The 18,959-nt window shown below is 44.9% G+C and overlaps 1 protein-coding gene across 2 annotated transcripts in view; it reads right to left on the bottom strand.

Moving 5' to 3' along the window:
- Window positions 1–18,959, bottom strand: part of TSNAX (translin associated factor X) — a 394,977-nt gene that overhangs the window by 14,039 nt on the left and 361,979 nt on the right. For both annotated transcript variants that reach the window (XM_064487870.1, XM_064487871.1), the window contains one exon: window positions 1,195–1,311. In XM_064487870.1, coding sequence (XP_064343940.1) covers window positions 1,195–1,311 — 117 coding nt within the window. The remainder of the gene's footprint in view (window positions 1–1,194; window positions 1,312–18,959) is intronic.

Here is an 18,959-nt window from a genome sequence, read left to right as displayed (position 1 = left end):
TGGAATGAAGTTCATTTGTGTCATTTTTTATTCTTACTTTTTATTGAAGTGTAGTTGATTTACAATGTTAGTTTCAGGTGTACACAAAGCGACTCAGTTATAGGTACACATACAAATGTATATATTTTTCCAGGTCCTTTTCCATTACGGCTCATTACAAGAAATTGAATCTAGTTCCCTGTGCTATGCAGCAGGCCCTTGTTGTTTATCTATTTTACATACAGTAATGTGTGTCTATTAATCCCAAACTCCTAACCTATCCCTCCCCACTTCCCATCCCCCCATTTATGTCATTTTTTAGACACATTCAGTGGCTTGTATGCAACCTATAAAGAGAGCGAGTATGGAAAAGAATATGTACGTATGTATAACTGGATCACTATGCTGTATTCCGGAAACTAATACAACATAGTAAATCAACTGTACTTCAATTAAAAAAATAATAATAATTTTATTTAATTTTTAAAACTTGTGATTAAATAACTAAAAGATATAGGACGGGGCTGTGTATCCCTTTATCCATCCTGTGCCCACTCATCTGTCCTCAGAAGAGCTACCCGGAGGCAAACTGACTGCACCCACAGACCAGCAGGAGGTCCAGGGCTCCACGCGAACCCACACCTAAGCTAGTCGAGTCCCGTGACAGCTTGCCCACTGGCAACCAGTTTCGTTGATGAAGGTACTTGCAGGTGTGACACCAAGTGCATCCAGTCTTGTACAAGAAAAAACTGGAAAGGAGCGATCCAAAGTCCTGTTAGTTGTGCTATTTTTCTGCCCACTACATGGCGGAATTGTAAGGTAAAGAAAACCGAAGCTGGACTTGGGTTTCTCGATATTACGAAAGCCCCTAGGAAACTGAGCCAGTCAGACCCATGACCCTTTGAACCCTGCACATCCAGTTCACATCCTATGAAAACTTCATTTTCTTTGGCTTCACTGTGTGCATGTCTGGAACTCACTGATATTTTTAGTTGTCAGATCAGTTAATCATCACATATGTTGACTATCAAGAACTGGAGAGAAGACATTGTGAACTGGATAATCTCAGAAATCAGAGGTAGGCTGATCTATAAATAGTAGCAGCAACTATTTGCTTCCACCTGCAGAGGCATGGGGAAGGGATTTTTTTTTAAGACTTTCTTTTACAAAATAACCTAAAACAGGTGCTTAATCTGCCAGATTAAAAAGGATATGAATGAGGTCTTCATCGTGACTGTGGATCGCTGTGTGAAGCTGATCGTCTAGGTACAATAACTTCTTGCCTATGGCTTCGCATTTTTCTCCAAGTTCTGCAGAAAGGATGTAGGAGTCCTGGCCAGAGAAAAAGAAAAAGATCGTGTGTAAGTGACAGATTTTTTCAGGGCCATGAGCACATCTGTAACTGACCCAGGGGTCCACAAGGGGAAGATTTCCCTGCAGAGTTCCACCAGCTTCTGCACCCCATTCAAATTGTGCCAGAACCTTCGTCTTTTCTGGAGGTCATCCTTGAGAGGACACGAACAGGTTTCAGGTTATGACCGAATGAGAAACTGTGTCTATGTAGCTGCACAGTTTACCTCCCATATCTGGTCATTTCAAAGAGACATTTCCAGTATATCAACTCCTAAAATGGATTCATAAAGGGGAAGCCTGAGTGTTTAAGCTGTATCCCCGAGGAAACTCACAATATAACAGGAATTCTAACCAAAGAGGGACTGGGCAAGTCACAGGAGCAACTGGGCTGACCTGTAAGAACAAAAGATGTTCCTTTGTGGGGGTCAGGGGTCTAATAGGGCACTGAACATGTGTTTCCATGCTGCTCACAGCCCCTGAAAGCAAGAATATTAAGGAGACTTTCAGTGCCATAGCTGTGTATTATATGCACAGCCCCTGCCACCGCCAGCAATGGTATTAATTTTCTCTCTCCCTTGCTGGAGCATATCCCCAGAAGAGCAAGGACAATGGATGCCAAGCCCTGTATGAGTCTGGACGATGATGTCTTGCTCGGGCTGGGGCCAGAGCTCCTGGCGCAATGTCAGACACATGGTGGGCACATGGCATTCGTTGGTTCTATGAATGAATGAACAGCCGCTTCTCAGAGCTCCCTCCTTCTCAAGTGTTTCCCCTTCATACTTCCATCCCACACATGAACCAGCCAAGAGCCCTCAGACCCAGTCAGACCCAAGACCCTTTGCACCTGCACAGAACTGTAACAGAAAAGAACAAATCTGACTCCATATTAGATCTGTTTCTTTAGCTCTAACCCTGTGCTCTGTTTCCCTTGCTGAGTCATGCTGGCTCTGCACCTTTTGTAAAAGAATGTTGCCTAGAGCCTGAAATAGGCAGTACAGCCCATTCTCAAGGCTCTGACCTTTAAGGGTATAACACTTTCCCATTCATATAAAGATAAAAAGTTGCAGAATAGAAAATAACATTTGTCTTGTTGGAGGTTTATGGGGGCACCATGACCTGACCTAGGTGGACAGCTGCAAGAACAAAGGATTCAGACACCAAGAAGTTTGCAACAACCAACCACACCCCCTCCCCTTTTAGTATAAAACGAGCCTGAATTCTGACTTGGGGAAGCTGGTTCTCCAGGACATTAGTCCCCCATCTTCTCAGTCTGCTGGCTTTCTGAATAAAGTCGTTATTCCTTGCTCCAACACCTCATCTCCTGATTTATTGGTCAGTTGTGTGGTGAGCAGAAAGAGTTTGGACTCGGTAACAAAACCACCACAGAGCAGAGACGAAACTCTGCCCTTCCACAACATGGCACTAGGCCCATCCTTCATTTGGTCCCCTCCGCCCCCTTCTCTGCAACCCGACTGTGCCAACTGATCCGACCCTCATTGCCTTCCATCACACTGTTCTTCCTGCCTGTGCCCCCTCTTCCTTTCCTTCAAGGCCCCCAAACAGTGTTTCCACCTGTAGCATAGATTCTGATGTATGTCAATTTCTCACAAGAGACTGCAAGCTCCTTGGGGGCAGGGGCCCTGGGTGATTCATTCATCCCGGGCCCTCAGTGTGATCCTTGGCATGGATTTTTAAAAAGAAAAGAATACACAAGGTCCAGAAAATAAGGAAAGAAAATAGAGACTCTAAGAATAAAGGAAACAGGGGAAAAGGCAGCATTATGCTTTGCGAGATAAGCCAGAGAAAGACAAATACTGTATGATACTAGTTCTATGTGGAACCTTAAAAAGCTGAACTGGTAGAAACAGAAAGTAGAGTGGTGGGTGTTTGCCAGGGGCTGAGGGTGCGGGAATTGGAGAAATGATATTAAAATTGCAGTTAAAAGATGAGTAAGATTTGGATCTAATGCATAGCATGGTGATTGCAGCCAACAATACTATACTGTATTATATAATTCAAAAATGCAAAGAGACTAGAGTTTAAATGTTCTCACTACAAAAAAAGAAATGGTATGTGTCAACAGAGGTGTTAGCTAAAGCTCCAGCGGTAATCAGTTGCATAGGGATGTATCAAACCAACACGCTGCCCACCTTTAACTTACACAATGTTATATGTCAGTTATATCACAATAAAATTATAATAAACAAACGAATAAATAAAATACATAAGCAGCAAAAGTGAGCTCAGAATTAAAATTTAACCAAATGGAAAAGTAATATTTCACCAACAAATAGCAAAAAGTCTTAGGTCTACTAAAAATAATTTTGCCTAAGGGACGCAATTAAGACACACATTCAAACTAAACTGCAGAGTTGCTACAAAAGCTGCAATTAGCATCCAACAAAAACAACAAAATGCCCAGGTGTGGTGACATTTTAAAAGTCCTTGGAGATCAGGAGTTATATAATATTATAACCGGAGTCCAAGAATAGCCATTTAGTCCAGTTATGTAAGTTAACATTCACCATATTAATTCCAGAGGGCTCTAAAGCTTATATCCCAAATGATCAAGTACATCAGGAGAAAACAGTGCTGATGGGAACTATAAATAACTACTGTAAATATTGGAGAAATCTAATAGACTGCAAATAAATGAATGTACCAGAGAAATCTAGAGACAGCAACATACAATTTGGGGGACAAATGGACACAATTCTACAAGAAGGCATGTGAACCATGCATGAAGGTTTGCTCATCATCGACCACAGCAGTGACAATGAGAAAAAAAAAAAAGCACATATATAAAAATCCCATATACACTAATTCTAAAAGTGGTAACATCATCATTCGAAGATGCAGAATTACAGAGCAGACAAATTGCATGGAAGCTGAGACAATGAGCAATAAGTAATGCCATCATAGTGCGTGAACTAAATGAGACACCAAGAAAAAGAACATCTGGAGAAGAATGACTGACAGCGGCAAAAACCAGTCATACACGAAGGAGAAAAACAGTGTGAGTGGGAAAAGACACAAGACCGAGAACACACTTGCAAGAGACAAAAAAGCGTAGAATCAGAACATGGAAGAACCAAGGAATTTAAAACATTCTTTGATGGAATCAAATGATTCAACCCTCCTCTTGAGGCTAAAACAAATATAAATCAAAGCGGAGTGAAAGCCATTTAAAATATGGCTTTACATGTTCCCCCAAACACATAATCCCTGCCTGTTTTCCTTTTTAAATTATGTACAGATTGATAGTAACTCCATCAATTTGGGAAAGCAACTTTAGACCAGAAACTTTCAATTGTTTTTATATCCTATGATCCAATATTCCCCTTCTGGAAATCTATCAAAAAGAAAATTTATGTATTTTCATTTAAGTGATTTTTATTAAGCATTTTTAACATGTATAGAAAAATCTTCATCATGTATGTTTGAAATATATTTTAGTAATGCAAAATAATTGCATTAAAACTATGAGAAAGTAGAAATAACATAAACGCCCAACAATAAAGAGGATGAGTAAACTAAGTTCTGATGTATTCAATTTGTATTTAGCCTTTAATGGAATTTTAATACAAGAATATTTAATGAGGAGGAAATACTCAAATAGGCAAAGCACTAAACTAATAACAATCATTATTTGGAAGGGCCGTATTGCAGCACATTTTTATTTTTGTCTCTGTACTCTGTTGTATTTTCCACTTCTCTGAATAATAAAGGAAAAAGTTACTAAGAACACTAATTTGAATCATAATGGTAAGGTACGGAAGAAATATACCTGAATATTTTTAAAAAAACATTCTTAAAGATTAAAAAGCACAAAGAGGTAGAAGGAAATGAACTCAGCGAGCTCAATTTTCTCTGATCAGTAACAGATCCTACTGGCACTCCCTCAAGGGGCTGCTCCTCCCAGTTACGGATGCTCCCCCGGGCTCCTGCACCAACCACTACTTGTTGATCTGAGAAGATGCTGACCGTGACTTGGGTCAGCATCCTCTGAGTGGTTTATGGCTTTATACCGTGATGCGCTCTCACAGAATCTTGGGAATAGAATTAGTTTAAGACCTAACACTGGGAAGTGCCAGCTGATCAGAAGGCAGATTGACATGTTTTATCAATCTGACGAAGAATTCTGCTCTGTCCGAAGCAACCCCATCCGTCCACGGAGGGCAGGACAGGACCAGAGTCATGAGTATCAGAGGGACAAAGTTGCTGAGGTCCTGCCTGTTAACCCTCCACTTCGGGGGGCTGCAGAATTTTCTTGTCTGTTTCCATATGGTGCCCGAGCATCACAAAGTGCATGTGTATCCATAGCAACAGTGCCTTCCGGAACCTTGCCCCCCTGCCATCAACAGTTTATTACTTCTCCTCCTTGAACTTGGATGGGCCTTTAAGGACCCTCTGATGGAAAGAACACTGTGGAAGTGGCATGCCTGACTTCCAAAGCTAGATCATACTAGGTGACACGTCTTCTCAGCTCACTTGCCCTAGAACCCAGTCTCCATGTCGTGAGGAAGCCCAGGCCACCTGGACAGGCCAGGTATAGGAGTCTGGTTGAGAATCTCAGCTCAAGCCCCTGCCAACAGTCAGGTATGGGAGGGACTGAGTCTTTTAACAATTTCAGGCTCCACCTTCACATGATCTAGCGAATACCCAGACATTGTGGGACCAAGAGAGTCTCCCCACAGTGCCCTGTCCAAATTCCTGACCCAAGGAGCCGTGAATCTAATACATGGTTGTCTTAAATCCCTAAGTTGGGGGTGATCTGTTATGCAGGCATAGTAACTTAAACAGATGAATACATGGGTATCCCCTACACAGAATCCCACCTGGACGGACAAGACCATTGCAAAATGCTAGTGAGAAGTGCACCCTCACTGGTCCCTGGATGGACTGGATTTTGAAGCTTGTAAAAAATGCTAATGCCCAGACTTTTCTCAGGATGGGAAGCTCCTAGCTATGCTGGGAACTGTGGCCGTGAGGCTGAAAAGTACAAGACAGGGCTTTCCGTGAGTGGCCATTGCCGCTGGTCACTTGTCCCCAGATCCCTGGCTTCTGGTCAATTGTGCAGGCACGTATTTGCTTGCATTACGACCAATGGGACCTCACTTCGGGAGAAATGACTCTTTAGTGGACCCTGCACAGCAAGATGCTTCCATTACAAGAGGCAGGAGGGTAAGAGACAAATGGATTCCTGTCTCGGGATCTCACACTCACGTTGGGGGCACACTCACTGTGTGGGATGAAGGACAAAATCGCCACCCTGCTTAAATGATTACATCCTCCTGGGAACTTGAGCGTGTGGAAGCTGCGGTCCCATGGGATGGCAGAGTCTCTCTGCAGGAAGCATCAAGCCTGCTACGTCACCACTGGTCTCTCTCTTGCTTTGAGAACACTTTTCTCAAGTGTGCCCTTGTAAGCCAGTGGGTTTTAGGCTTAGTCTGCAGAGATTCTCCTGGCAGCAGAACAGGGGGCTTTCTCATCAACGCTACCCCAGTCTCTAATTTTATCCATGTTATCTAAGTCATGCTGGAAAGTTAAAAGTAAGTAAAGGAAATAGGAGTTATTGGCAGGGGGTGGTGTTTGCTTGTTAGTCTTAACAGAAAGGAAACTTCAAAGAAGAGCTTTGGAAACACCAGCAATTCTCGTTAAGCCAAAATAATGAACTGTAAAGAGAGGCGCACCGCTCAGGAGGCTCTAGCTTGGATGTAACTGCACGAAAGTGCAGCCCCTCATTTTCCTTCCCATCTTCTTTCCCAGGACATCAAACACCAGCATTTCCAAAGGACCGTCTCAGTCAGGGCTGCTGAGAATGCCACAAACCCTTCCCCGAGCATCTCTATACGGAGCAGCAGAGGATCGGAGCAGGCAGGGGGCTTAGGAAACCCAAGGTGGACCATCTAGTTCAATTCCTCCTTATCCACCCATGGAAAGTGTCTCCAAGCGCCCCCATGACTTGCTGAAGGTCACACAAGGCGAAAGTGGTGGGGTGGGATCCAAGACGCAGGTCTCCCCACAACTAGCCGGCTCTTTCCTCTGGATCTGACTTCGCCGCACTGGGAGCAGGGGAACGCAGAAAGGGATTGTGTTGGGCTGACCCCGGCGGCGGGGAGGGGGGGGTAGTGAAGGGGCCACAAAGTGGGGACAGAAAGAAATCAGGGAAGCACACAGCGCCTGAAGATGGCGCTCCTCCTCCTTCCTCGGGCAGCGCTCCGCGAAGGCGGCTGATTCCCCCAGGGCTCAGCCTCGCCCAGAGGGGCCGCTCCCCGCGGAATTCGATACACGTAACCGGAAGTGGTGATGACAGTAACCAGGGCAACCTGGGATGCTGCGGTGAGCAAGGGACCTTTGGTCCCCATGTCAACACAAGGCTGGAAGCGGAGGCCAGCAGGTGAGTCACACGGGAAAGCCCGTGAATTTCTTCTTTCTAAATAAGACCGTGAAATCCTTGATCTATCATCGCTTCCATTGCCTTCCAGATTCCCAGTGAACACTCCCTGATCCCCATGACCAGTAGCTCTTCCTGTACTGTGCTCTTCTCAGCAAAAAATTTGTAATGTTTGCTTCCATTTTTATGGTTCAATTAAATGTGGCAAAAAAAAAAAAAAAAGAAACCTGACATGACTGATACGTGAAAATTAAAACATCGTTCACGAAAAAGTCATTGGTATTCCTAGCTGAAATGGAGTTTTGTAGGATTTGCAATTCTGAATGGATGAAGTACAGGTTGTTTGGCATTTCAAAGTGTCTTTGAAAACTCTCCAGTAATTTGTCCCATGAGGCAGTCTCTTCAGCAATTCAAATTATTGTGGTTTTTTTTCCTTTCTCTACATCCACTCCATCATTTAGCCCTAGGAATAACTATTTCCCCCATGGGCCAGAATGAAAGAAGCCATACCAGGAAAAGAGTCTCGTTACGGAGACTTTCCGTTCTCTGCAAAGCCCTGCAGATCCCACTTCTTCCAGGCAGACTTTCGGATCCCCGAATCTCCTATCACTTCAAATCCGGGTTGTGGGTGTTCCTCCAGCATCACGCACTTCCCTCAAGCATAGAACTTCTTCCGTACGTCTAGACTTGCCTGTTTCCTCCACAGGACAGTAGCAGAATGGGGTCCTGCCATCCGTGTAGCTCCAGTGTAACCTGCCTACCTCTCAAAAGATGCTCCAAACACATTTGTTAAAGAAAGGAATGGACACTGTTCTGTTTCACTGGTCTTGAGGAAGCTATGCTGTTGCTCAGAGTGCATTAGCCAGGGCTTCCTCCCAAAGATGAAGAACCAGGCAGAGACAGGTAGAAGACCTCTCTGAACACAGGTCCTTTCCCTCCATGCAGCCAAGAACAGCCTTGCCTGGAATAATTCCCCTTTCCAGGGCAGCCGGCAGGCCCTGTGTCCCTGCCACCACCCTTCCACCCAAACCTGTCTGTTATTGGCCTTAGAAAGAGCCATCAAATGAAGTAAACCATACAGAAAAATACCAAACACTGCATGGTATCACTTATATGTGGAATTTTAAAGTCGAACTCATAGGAAAAGAGAGTAGAATGGCCATCATTCCAAAGTCCACAAATGACAAATGCTGGAGAGGCTGGAGAGAAAAGGGAACCCTGCTACACTGCTGGTGGGAATGCAGGTTGGTGCAGCCACTGTGGAAAACAGTATGGAGATTCCTCAAAAGACTAGGAATAGACTTACCATATGACCCAGGAATCCCGCTCCTGGGCATATATCCAGAAGGAGCCCTACTTCAAAAAGACACCTGCACCCCAATGTTCATAGCAGCAGTATTTACAATAGCCAAGACATGGAGACAGCCTAAATGTCCATCAACAGATGACTGAATGAAGAAGATGTGGTATATTTATTCAATGGAATACTACTCAGCCATAAAAACGGACAACATAACGCCATTTGCAGCAACATAGATGTCCATGGAGAATGTCATTCTAAGGGAAGTAAGCCAGAAAGAGAAGGAAAAATACCATATGAGATCACTCATATGTGGAATCTGAAGAAGAAAAAAAAAAAAAAAAGAACAGAATACAAAACAGAAACAGACTCATAGACACAGAATACAAACTTGTGGTTGCCAGGGGGAGGGGGGTGGGAAGGGACAGACTGGGAGTTCGAAATTTGTAGATACTGATAGGCATATGCAGAATAGATAAACAAGATTACACTGTATAGCACAGGGAAATATATACAAGACCTTGTGGTAGCTCACAGTGAAAAAGAATGTGACAATGAATATATGTATGTTCACGAATAACTGAAAAGTTGTGCACTACACTGCAATTTGACACAACATTGTAAACTGACTGTAACTCAATAAAAAAAAGAAAGAAAGAAAAAGAGAGTAGAATGGTGATGGCCATGGACTGGGGGGTGGGGGGAAATTGGGAGAGGCTGGTAATAGGGTACAAATCTTCAGTTAAAATATGAGTAATATCTGAGGATCTAATGTATAACAGGGTGACTATAGTTGATAACATTGTGCTGTATAATTGAAATGTGCCAAGAGAGTAGAACTTAAGTAAAATAAAAAAAAAGGTAAATATGTGAGTGATGGATGTGTTAATAAACTCAGTGGTAGAAATCCTTTCACAATACATACATAGAGCAAATCATCACACTGTACCCTGTAATATATTGCAATTTTATGTAATTATACCTCAATGAAGCTGGAAAAAAATCCTAAAAAAAAAAGCCCTAAGTCTTCCCTCCCGTCCCTCCACACATGGATGACTCGGTAGCCCTAACTCGGTTGGGTGATATTTCAAATATAATTTGCTTAACTCACGTCATGATCAAAACCTGTAGCCTTGAGTGCGTGGGCAGAAATGCTCAGCTGTGTTGCATTAGAGCCGATGTCAACTTTCTGTCCTACTCACCAAAGCCAGGAGGCGTGATTTAGAACAGAAAAGAGGATTTCCTAGGTTGGGCAGGATTTTCTCATTAAAATGACTTTCTGAAAAGCTTTATCTGTAAAAGTTTATACTCAGATCTAAAAATGCATTCCATTGCTAGCCTGATCCCTGTTGCCCCACACGCTGGTGGAAACCACAGCCGCCAACTCCAGGGCCAGGCTCCCCAGGGACTTTGTGCAGTTTCACTTCGTGATATTTCTCATAAAGAAAGTTACGGCCTTGCCTATGAAATTTGGAAAATATCAACATTTAAAGTTTTAAAGCTAGAGCTCATATTGAAAGGGTAGGGATATAATACATAATAATAATAATAATTGTTTTGATAAGAGCAAGTTTCTGGTAACAATGCCTCCTCTGGCCTTATCTAGAGTGATGAGGAAATCAGATAGATGTATGTATGTATGTATGTATGTATCTGTCTGTCTATATTTTCCTGAATAGAAAAAGTGTTCGGAATAGAAACTGTTTAGGTTAAATTATTAGTTAGGTACAGCTATACCTGCCAGCTCTACTTACAAAAGACCACCACACCTAATAGAGCATATGTTACTGAAGGCAAGTTCATGTGCCCTATGCACATGAGGCCAGAGAAACTGAAACATCAGAGCTTGGAGCAGAGAAAGGTTTACTGCAGCGCCGAGCAAGGAGGACAGGGTGGCTTATGCCCAAGAAAACCCCGAACTCCTTGAAGAGTTTCAGCAAAGCATATTTAAAGGCAGGTAAGGGCTGGGGGTCAGAGGGTACCATGATCAGCTCGTGCATGATTCTCTGACCGGTTGATGAAGAAGGAACAGGGAGTCAACACCATCAACCCCCAGGCGCCAGAAGGTCTGGGGGCCATGTGCTCATGATCATCGAATAGTTAATTTCTTCCCTTTGGTGGTGGTTTTTAGCATCTGAAAAACTCAGGAAATACACATGAGATACTATGATCTGGGTGCTTCAGAGAGGGGCTGCAGCAGAGGACATGGGGGAGGGGTCTGTCCGGGGAAGGCCCCCCAGGGTCCTGCTCGGTCACACATTCATTTTCAGAGATACTATTCATCAGTGGTGATCTGCCACAGATTGGAGCAGACAGGCTCCACCTTGGGTGAAGTCACTGGGTCAAGAATATCGAAAGAGTTGATGTTTTAAAATGCCGTCAGAAGTAGTTCTAGAGGGAGAGGCAGTGTGATGTCTGAAATGGTATCAAGTAGCAGAACAAGAAAAATGTCACAGCTGAAGTCAGGGGTATCGCTATGATTTAAAAATTAATCTGAGGAAATCCACGTACCTATGAGGGCCACCCTCCACGTGGGAAATGCACTGTGCTGGGTGCTCTGTTTAAAGTCATCAATTGTCCCCACCCTTGCTAGGATCGTTGGTGCAGAGGGAGGTCCCGTCTTGGATAGACCATTCTTCGCTATAACCCAACCAGCTTACTCAGATCCCTGTTTTGCTTGGCCACGTAATACGGCATCAACAATAGCCGTCTATCCATAAAAATATTTAATTCCTGCAGTGAAAGTCACAGGCTACACCATAAAGAAAGGACAGGTGACAGAGCATCTCCCCTCACGGCTGTCAAGCCATCTGCATTGATGGATGGCTGAGCCCCCACAGTACTTCAGCACAAAAATTGATTTAAAACCCTGCACGGCACACACATACCTACTTAGGAACCAAAAGTGCTGCGACTTGAGCCTCCTGCTGTTCTGTTGCTAAGTTTCATTCCCTCTCCTACAGCCTGAAGTAAACCAGATGTGATTACCACCATCCGTGGGCTTAGCTGAGGCATTAAAGCATTTCCTTAGTTCGGTATTAAAATCACAGCCTTAAATACATTCCTTTGGGCTGTTTTCCAAAATATTTGCTTGGCAAATACATTCCAGAAATGCTATATGGTTTTCTTTCTTTCTTTTTTTTTTTTTGTCCACATAGAGAATATTTATCTCAAACTCCTGTCCACGCCACAAAGAATGTCTTTCACATCTATTTGAGATAGAGTTTTCTAAGTATTCGTGTTTTCACGGAAGTGCTGAGTCCTGCAGTCATTAGGTAACGCCAACCAGCGGAGAGGCACAAATTAAGACACTGAAGGTACATCTTGACTACTCCATAATACAAGTATTCATCCAAATATGCAAATTATATGGTTACACCCTGAGTAAGTGCGCATTTCTTTTAAAAGCATCCAGATGTTGTAAGTGGTAAAGAAACATCTGAAATATTTAGATGTCTTTAGGTCAAAATGAGAAATGAATTTTCTTGAAGTATCTGCATGCTTATTACACAGAAGATGCCGAGAAACAAGCTCTGAATAGACCCATTAACGGAATGAAAAATATTGATGAAGAAGAAATGCCCTGATAATTCTGGAACGTTCATTGGCCTGAGACTTCTACGTCACACGAAGGGCGATCTTTAGAAAGCTGCATTCTCTTTTTTTTAAAAAAAATTTAAATATTTTGTTTTGGGGGTGTTGGGCAGGAGGGGAAGTAATTAGGTTTGTTTGTTTACTTACTGGAGGCGCTGGGGATTGAACCCAGGGCCTCGCGCATGCTAGGCACGCACTCTACCACTGAGCTCTACCCTCCCCCATTGGAAAGCTCTATTTTCTTCTCCATGATCGTGCGAGAGAATATGGACTGCCTCCCCTTTCAGCACACTTTGGTTGAGCCCCCAGCATTGAATTAGGCCAAACTCTACTAGAAACTTCTGAAGAAAAATCTATTGGTAAGTAAGGAGTACTTAAATAATCTCTATTTAAAACGAAGATTCAGATTCTGGAGAGAGCGGCGTCCAGCGCTAAGCTCCCTTTGCATGAGCAAATGAAGACAGAGCCCAGCTGGGGGGTTTCCATTTCAGGGGATGCGCCCTGGGAGCTGCCCACTGCTAAGAACTACTAAACTCCAAGGAGGACAGAGTCACATGCCAACTTTCCTCGGTGTTCATTTTAGATTAAAACATTTCTGCATTTCTAAATGTTTTTTTGTGCATGGTTTTATGCAACTCTGAGACTACCAGAATTACCGGTAATTTGACAGAGTCTTCATTCATTCTCCGGAAATGTCAACTCCTGGATTGAAAAAAATCTCAGCTACTCAAAGGAGGCCCCTGCCTGCTCATGAGACAAGCCGCCTGCATCACAAATGCCGTAAGTTCATCCTCGCCATCCAGGTGGTGACCATCCCCTGTCGATCTCTCAGTGTTCATCAGTGAATGACAAGGAATTTCCAAGGTGGAAGAGACTCCGAGGGCCCTGAGGTGGTTTTCCCCAGAAGCACTGAAGTATTTTTTATTAGTAGAAGAAGTGTCACAGTTAGGCCCTGGAGCACAGAAAGTGGTTCCGTAATTTTCCAAAAGCAGGGAAAGCAGGCAGATCAGAAGAGTCTACTTGCTTTCCTAGGGCGGGAGGTTGGCAAGCTGAAAACATTAATTAACCAAGAGAACAGGCAGGAACCGGCTAACCCACGGCCCAGAAGCCCCCTCTCCCCACCTGCCAGCTTGTCCCGAGGCTCTGTTTCCTCCCTCAAAGGCGGGGACCAAGGCCAGGGCCAGAGCGCAGCCTGGTGAGCCCAGAACTTCCATTCTTATTGCTTGAGTTGCTTCTTAATCTATTTCTGCCAGTTGTGCCTAAAATTCCAATTTTTTAGAATTTTAATACATACTACATAAAGCAACGAAACACTAGTGTGAAAAGGGAGTTCTTGTCTCCGTTGTAAACCAAGTTGAAACCCCTGGGAAAACTCAATTAACATTTAAGAGAGGGCAAGCATGGGGAAGGCTGAGGACTGCTTTGCAAGTGCTCTTGGAATTTCCAGTCCACTTGAAAGAAGCGCAAACTGGAAATTGTCAATGACGCCTTATTGGCAATGTTTCTGCGTGGAGGCCCATGTGAAAAGCCAGCCAGTAAGACCTCTACAAACAAAATGCCTTGGTTTTACATCAAATAACTAGTAAATGAATGTGTGCTTTCGGTTTTAAAAAATAAAGTTTAAAATGCACACGTATCATGTTTTTATGATTCTCTGGCTTTTTAATTAATCAACCAGTTACTAAGCCTGACGGCATCCTGATTGCTCCAACTGGCCTACTCTCAGGGCAGGGCAACTGGGTTTGCGACACAAAATACTAAATTGTAGAGAAGGTGGAACATCTCTTCACGCTCTGATTGTCTGCTTTCTCCCCAAAGGCGCCAAACAAAAAGAGTAAAACTGTTAGCAAGTCCAAACTCGTTCTGCTCACCACACAACTGGCCAGTAAATCAGGAGACGAGGTGCTGGGGCAAAGAATAACAACTTTATTCAGAAAGCCGGCAGCCCGAGAAGAGGGGGGACTAACGTCCCAGAGAACCATCTTCCTCAAGTCAAAATTAAGGCTCCTTTTCTACTAAAAAGGGGAGGGGTTGTGGTTGGTTGTTGGAAACTTCTTGGTGTCGGAATCCTTTGTTCTTGCAGCTGTCCGTGAGGGTCAGGTCATGGTGCCCCTGTGAACCTCCCACAAGACAGACGTTATTCTCTGTTCTGCACCGTTTTCTCTATGTGAATGGCAAAGTGTTAAAACTTTAGAGGCCAGAGCTTGAGAATGGGCTGCCCTGCCTATTTCAGGCTCTGGGCAACATTCTTTTACAAAAGGTGCAGAAGCAGCATGACTCAGCACAGGAAACAGAGCACAGGGTGACAGCCAAAGGAACAGATCTAATACGGAGTCGGATTTGTTCCTGCTGATGACAGCGTCATCTGATGACTAAGTGAGCATTTTCCCTAGGGGGCTGTCCCGCAGATTCGGAGGTGGAAGAGCTGTCAAGAGGACACGTAGTTCAGGACTTGTTCTTTTTACGCTGCTTAACTTAACCTTTGAGAGCTCAGTTGAGCCAGGAAGTGACAGAGAAGAAAGAGAATCGGGTCTATGGCTGCCCTGACTGAAGAGGAAGCCCTCTGACCACTAGAGATGTTTCTAGAATTAGCGATCGGTTTCAAACAGTGAGGACACCTGTCTTCACCACAGAACCCCTTTCCCAGCTATCTTTTCACATGACATGGAGTAAAAAGGAAGTGGGAGAAACTGACAATACTGTTTGGAGACCTCTATGATTTAATAAATACAGCAACAATGCATCTTATTGCTAATTCCTTTCATTGCAGACATTGTAACGCACTGGCCACTCAAATGCTGCTGGGTGAGGTGGCTCAAAGCTGCTGGGCCTTTAGGGGACCTCTTTTGCCATGGGGAAGAACAAATCTGACTCCACATTAGATCTGTTTCTTTAGCTCTCACCCTGTGCTCTGTTGCCGGCACTGAGTCATGCTGGTTCCGCACCTTTTGTAAAAGAATGAAATATACAGAGTAGCCCGTTCTCCAGGCTCTGACCTTTAAGGTTATAACACTTTCCCATTCATATAATGATAAAAAGTTGCAGAATAGAAAATAACATTTGTCTGGTTGGAGGTTTACAGGGACACCGTGATGTGACCTACGTGACAGCTACAAGAACAAAGGATTCCAACAGTTTGCAACAACCTCCCTTTTTAGTATAAAAGGAGCCTGAATTCTGACCTGGGGAAGATGATTCTCCCGGACATTAGTCCCCCATCTTCTAGGTCTGATGGCTTTCTGAATAAAGTCATTATTCATTGCCCCAAAACCTCGTGTCCCGATTTATTGGCCAGTTGTGCAGTGAGCAGAACGAGTTTGGACTCGGTAACACTTTGAGCCTCTTTGGTGGCAGCTGCCGGCTGGGAAGGGAAGCAGCTGGAGTGAGAAGTCAGGGGAGAGGGAGGCAGTCCAGGGAACTCTGTGGGAGGGGGGCCTGCTTCGTCGTGAAAACAGAAAGCTCCCCAGCAGGACAGGCTGCAGACAGGAAAGCAAGACTTACGCAGGCATAACGGCCAGAACAGGGAGTACAAACGCACAACTTCAGAGCAGAGGAAGCTGGCTCACTGATTTCCCCAGCTCCTGTCTGGCCCCCATGTAATTTCTGTAATGTCTATAAAGCAGGGCCAGCAGCAGCTGATTGTTTCCAGAGTCCGAGGAAAAGCCTGCAGGAGGGCTGTAATGAAACCGAAAAAGAAGAGGGCTCCTACCATTTGAGGAAGCGCATGCTGAAATTGGCCCTTCGCCCCACGGCCGGCTTCCTCTGTAACAAAGCCCACAGCAAATTACTTTGCCTTAATGGGCCCAGCTGTAAAATGGGGGAAACGGTGCTGAGAAGCCGGGTGGGACCGTAAACACAGCCAAAGCTTTAATTAATGGTAAAGCACTTGCTATAACCAGAGTACAACCGGAACACATATAACCACGCGGGACAGATAAGCACAGGGAAGGCTTTGAAAATCCATCTCCCTGTGGACCACCGTAAGAAGGCAGCGATTTTTCATGGAAGATTTGGGTTAAAAAGAAATTGACTGCCTTCGAGGCATCCTGCTTCAAAAGAGAAACCAGTGCAGGGTGGCCAGACCCAGCAGGGAGTTCCACACCCAAGCCAGTGCAGGGCTGCAAAGCAAACAGGGACTGCAGCCACACAAGAACCCAGACTTCAATGGCTCCCCGGAAAACCCAGGCAGGAAAACAAAAACACCTTCCAAATGAGACCCCGGGTTATCGTTTCTCTGCGCCTCAGAGCCTCCATCCAAACACAAACAAGACTTTTCTTTTATTGAGCCTTTCTTTTCTTGGGTATCTTCCACTAATTCACTGCTCACTTCTGCTTCTTGATAAAGGAAGCAAGCTATATTATTTTTAAAAAAAGGTCTTACCGAGACTTGTGACTTCCAGAAAGAGTGATACACACACACACACACAGCACAAAGACTAAGCCTCTACCATGTATGTATCACTTTTAAGATGCATTATTTTTTTAAATCTTCACAACAGCATCATGAGATAGTTTTCGTTATCCTCATTCTTCGTCTTTTTTTTTTTTTAGCAGATAAGGAAATGCAACCTGTAAATGACCTAGAAGCCTTGGGCCCCACCCTCCCTACCGTACTGTCTTCTGATAGCCCTGAGCCAAATGCAACTCGTCCACAGCCTCGTTTTTACATAGGTAGGTGCCATGTTTTTAATCGTGATCACGTTTGTAATGTTATATACAGTAAAGATTTGGGGGTAAAGTGACAGATTCAGACACAGTTCTGCTACCACGGCCAAGATGCAGAATAGTTCTGTAAAAGGGAAGAAGAAATCCAACTCCATGTGAGATCTGTTCCTTTGGCTCTAACCCTGTGCTATTTCCTGTGCTGAGTCATGCTGCTTCTGCACCTTTTGTAAAAGAATGAAATATACAGGGTAGCCCATTCTTGAGGCTCTGACCTTTAAGGGTGTTAACACTTTCCCATTTATATAACAATAACAAGTTGCAGAATAGAAAATAACATTTGTCTTGTTGGAGGTTTACAGGGACACATGACCTGACCCACGCAGACAGCTGCAAGAACAAAGGATTCCGACACCAAGACGTCTGCAACAACCAACCACACCCCCTCCCCTTTTTAGTAGAAAAGGAGCCTGAATTCTGACTTGGAGAAGATGGTTCTCCAGGACATTAGTCCCCCATCTTCTCGGTCTGCTGGCTTTCCGAATAAAGTTGTTATTCCTACCCCAACATCTCATCTCCCTGTTTACTGGCCTGTCATGCAGTGAGCAGAACAAGTTTGGACTTGGCAACAGTTCTCTCACATACTCTCCCTCAAAATTCCTTCATGTCACCCTCTGTGATCAACCCCTTCCCCTAACCCCAATTCCTGGTAACAATCAATCTGTTTTCTGTTCCATAATTTTGCCCTTCCCAGAAGATAGCTACCATCTTAACACTCTGGCTACCCATGAGTTCAAAAGATGCCCACCTTCCTCTGTGAATATCCACCCAGAAGAGCAATGCAGGAACAGCACGTGGGACAGGGCAGGGCACAGGATGACATGGGCACCGTGAGGAGGGGAGGAAGGAAGGAAGGGAGGGAGGGAGGGAGGGAGGGAGGGAAGGAGGGAGGGAGGGAGGAAGGGAGGGAGGGAGGGAGGGAGGGAGGGAGGGAGGAAGGGAGGGAGGGAGGGAGGGAGGAAGGGAGGGAGGGAGGGAGGGAAGGAGGAAGGGAGGGAGGGAGGGAGGGAAGGAGGAAGGGAGGGAGGGAGGGAGGAAGGGAGGAAGGGAGGGAGGGAGGGAGGGAGGAAAGGAGGGAGGGAGGGAGGGAGGGAGGGAGGAAGGGAGGAAGGAAGGGAGGGAGGGAGGAAGGGAGGAGACTTCTCCCACACAGTTGGATCTGCTGAGTCAGGTGTGACCTCCAGTGGTGTCCACCGTCCCAGCAGACCCCACCACAGACCTGGCTTGGGTCCTGCCTGTCCTGGCCCTGAGCTCCCGGGAGCTCACTTTGGAGAGTCAGTTCTACCTTCAAAGACCTGGCCCCAGGGCCTGCAGTTCCCTTCACCCAGGGCTCCCAACCCTTTCTTCCGACGGCACATTCCTCTGCACCAGAATATTCTTTCAAGCTGCCCAACTGCAACCGGTGGCAAGATTTCAACCAGTCTACCTAGAGTACTGGCAGCCAGGCGTTGGAGGAGGGTTCCACCTGCGGCACCTCAGCTAACAAAGATGTTATCATCCTCTATCGTTCAGCGCAGAGCCTAATGTTATGAGGCCAGCAGGGTTCCAGAGAGTGACAACAGCCTGCTTTCTCAGAAGGTTATTCAATCCAAATACAGGATCAAGTATCAATTT

Source organism: Camelus dromedarius, chromosome 8, assembly GCF_036321535.1.
Source record: "Camelus dromedarius isolate mCamDro1 chromosome 8, mCamDro1.pat, whole genome shotgun sequence".
Lineage (NCBI taxonomy): Eukaryota > Metazoa > Chordata > Mammalia > Artiodactyla > Camelidae > Camelus > Camelus dromedarius.
The sequence above is the reverse complement of the archived record's forward strand: the minus strand, read 5'-3'. Positions and strand labels throughout refer to the sequence as shown.